The sequence below is a fragment of the Manduca sexta genome, chromosome 28, assembly GCF_014839805.1.
Source record: "Manduca sexta isolate Smith_Timp_Sample1 chromosome 28, JHU_Msex_v1.0, whole genome shotgun sequence".
NCBI lineage: Eukaryota > Metazoa > Arthropoda > Insecta > Lepidoptera > Sphingidae > Manduca > Manduca sexta.
This window is the reverse complement of record NC_051142.1, coordinates 14,403,027-14,406,343: the sequence shown is the minus strand read 5'-3', so window position 1 is coordinate 14,406,343 and position 3,317 is coordinate 14,403,027. Positions and strand designations below refer to the sequence as shown.

Here is a 3,317-nt window from a genome sequence, read left to right as displayed (position 1 = left end):
CAACGCCGCATCCAGAGGAGCAACGTCGCGGGACGGCGGTCGCCGCGCGACTGAGGCGCGCGCTGCACGCGTTCGAAGAGGGACCCGGCGCCGGCGCATCGTGGAACGACGCCCCGCCCACCAGCCAATCAGAGCGACGGACGCGCTAATGAAGAAAAACGGCGGACCAATGGCGGAATAGCGCGTAGGAGGCACACCCGTGCGTTATAGTGCCTCCTAAATTAGTATATAAGACGGGCAATTGTATACGAATTTTGTCATTCCGCTCTGAGCACCCGACTCGAGCGGTCCCTTTGGCTTTTACCGAGTACCTGCTCGGTAAAGCCATTGTCCCGTTTCCGAGTACCTGCTCGGAACGACCGCAGCGACCTCGCTGCACGCCACGGACAAAGGAAACAATAGGGCATTGTCCCTGTTGTTACCTGCGTCCATTGTTTGGGTCCGGCCGCGTCCTTCTCAGGACAGGGTCAAACCCGTTTCTGTATCGTTTCTCGACAATTTTGCCCCCTTCAGGGTTAGCTCGGTGGTAAACCTAACGGTGCTAACAAGCCGAGTTAGCGGTGACCCGGCCCGCGCTGCGCCCCTTCAGGGCTAAAGCGAAGCCGGACGGGTGCGGACAAGGAAGCTGTGGAGACACACCACAGTTTCCCCCGCATATCTCCTTCCCAACCCTACCCTTCCTTTTCACTCCATCCCGTGTGACGGTTGAGCGTGCGGACCCCTAAAAAGGTCCAATACCGTTTACGTCGCACGGATTGTTAGGAACCCTTTCGCACATTAAGATTGGCAAAGGGATACAAGCTTAGGGCACACCTAATTTTAAGTACATCCCCCCTCGCCTACACCCGGCGGGGAGGGTCACTCACGCACACAACCCCGGGCACACCCACCCGGGGACGTTTGTTCGTTTCACGTAAAATCACGCGTTCGCTCTCTGTGCGATAGCCGCCTGGTTTCTTGTGGGTTCTTTCCCAGGCGGAACGCACCCGGGTCCCGAACCCACTCGCGACTCATTTATTTTTCCGATTTTTCAAGTGCCCCTAGGCCCGGATTCGCCCGCAATGGCTGAATCTAGGCCTATGGACACTGACGAGCCGGCGGCGGATGTCAACAAGGCTAAACACGCCATGTTGACAACTCTCGCCGAATACATTAGGAGCGACCCTATGTTCTGCTCCCTGGTCCACTCCCTAGTGGTTGCCAACGCCCCCCGTGCGGTGCCTGACTCGCCGGAGTCACCCGCTTCACCCGCGTCACCCGCGACCTCTACCGACTCATCTGAGTCATCCTCTTCCTCCGACTCGTCGGAGTCGGCCGTGTCCTCGGACGGACCTAGTCCGCCCGGGAGCCCGGCCGGCGCCGTCGATCCCGACCTCGCCATGGATTCCGATCCAGGCGCACCCGTCTTATCCGATGTCCCCGTCGCTTGCGCGTCCAAGCGACCTGTTTCTCCTGCCCCTAGCGAATCGCGGTCTGGGGCCGCGTCGTCGGACCTCGACGACGACGGCTTCACGACCGTGAGGAACGGGCGCAGGAAAAAAGCAGCGTAGCTCAGACGCTACCGCCTCCCAAGCGCCTTCTGCGCCGTCCGCGCCTTCCGCGCCCAAACAAAAACCCGCGGCTTCCCAGCCCGCGCCCGCTAGCTCGACGGATTCGTCGCCACCGACCCAACCTAAGGGGCCTAAAAGCCACCGAAGGTCAATGTCCAACTTCCCGAAGGGGCCTCCCTTCAGTCCTTTTTTGATGCTCTCACCCGTGGGGGCATTAAAATCCCGCCCAATGCCTGGAACAGTGGCCAAAAACTGCTGTCCCTCCAGCCCGGGTCAATTAGCGATCACCGCGAGTTGACCAAATTTCTAGATAGCAAACGCTATCATTACTACACCTTTGCGCTCCCGGACGAGCGCCGCTATAGATATGTCATCCGTGGCATACCCCTCCAAATGTCGGCCGCCGAGGTCCAACAAGGCCTCCAAGCCAAGGGCATCGCAGCCCTAGAGGTGCACCGGATGCACCGCAAATCGCGTTTGTCACGACGTGGCATACAATACGAGATGGTCCTCGCCATCTTGGCTACCCCGCGGACGTAAAAGCTCTTTACGAGCTTCGCGACATCTCGGGCCTTGGCGGCTTCACCGTCGAGACCCCACATAAGACTAGCGAGGTTGCGCAGTGTCACAACTGCCAGAAGTATGGCCACAACTCGCGTGGCTGTCGCCTCCCCGCCAGGTGCGTCAAGTGCCTCGGCGAGCACGGCACGTCAGAGTGCCCGCGTCCGAAAGATAGGTCCCAGTGCACGGAGCCGCCTTCGTGCACCAACTGCCGGCAATCTGGCCATCCGGCCAATTACCGGGGGTGCCCACGGGCACCCAAATACAAGTCCAATTATAGGACCAATCAGGCCCCTAAGGCCAAGGCCCCTCAGGCCGAAAAATTCGTTTTGGCCCCAGCCCCGACACGTAACCCGTGGTTTCCCGCCACGGTACGTGCCGACTCGCGTCCCCAGGCCCAGGGCGGTGGTTCTCCCGGAGGATCTCCCGCCACCCCGGCCACAACACCAGCAGCGGCGGCCACTGTTCCCGCTCCCGTCCCAACGCCCTCGACCTCCAAGGCTACCTCTTCCAAGGTAGTCAAGTCGAAGGCTCCCGCACCATCCAAACCCCAGGTGGCGGCGACTCCGGCGTCTAGCGGCGCGGCTTCTTCATTCTCTCTGGTTTCCCCCAGAGATTATCGAACTCCACGCGCTGATCCACGACTGCTCGTCCAAAATGAAGGCACTGGGCCGCTCTGACTCAGTCCTTTTCGCCCAAATTTATAACGCGCAACAGCGCATATTCCAGCCTCACCATGGAATCCATTTTTCTCTCCGTAATGGCTTCTCCAAACGGAAATAACCCATCGCGACTCAAGCCTCGCTCCCTCAGAGTGGGCTTTTTCAACCTTAATGGTATACGCGGCCAACGAGCCGAACTCTCAGACTTTGCTCGCGATCATAAATTGGACGTCTTCCTCCTCCAGGAAACGTTCCTCAAACCCTCCCAACGCAGTCCCAAACTCCCCAATTTCAATCTCGTGCGAAACGATCGCACCGATGGCCCTAAAGGTGGCACTCTCATTTACTACAAAAGGTCCCTGCATTGCATACCTCTCGACCCCCCCGAAAGCCTGAGCAGCATTGAGGCTTCAGTGTGCAGGCTTTCTATGACAGGACACCCGCCGATCACTCTGATCTCGGCCTATCTCTCTCCCAGTAAGGAGCTTCACTCCAACGAACTTGTAACCCTACTTAGTATGGGGGAGTCCGTCCTTCTGGCGGG

General features: G+C 59.2%; 1 protein-coding gene across 1 annotated transcript; it reads left to right on the top strand.

The window, feature by feature from the left end:
• Positions 1–1,061: 1,061 nt before the first annotated feature.
• On the top strand, positions 1,062–2,791 carry LOC119191024 (vegetative cell wall protein gp1-like). The gene is made up of 2 exons (XM_037444768.1): positions 1,062–1,517; positions 1,916–2,791. Exons 1-2 carry the CDS (start codon positions 1,062–1,064, stop codon positions 2,789–2,791), a joined length of 1,332 nt encoding a protein of 443 aa, XP_037300665.1.
• Positions 2,792–3,317: the final 526 nt, after the last annotated feature.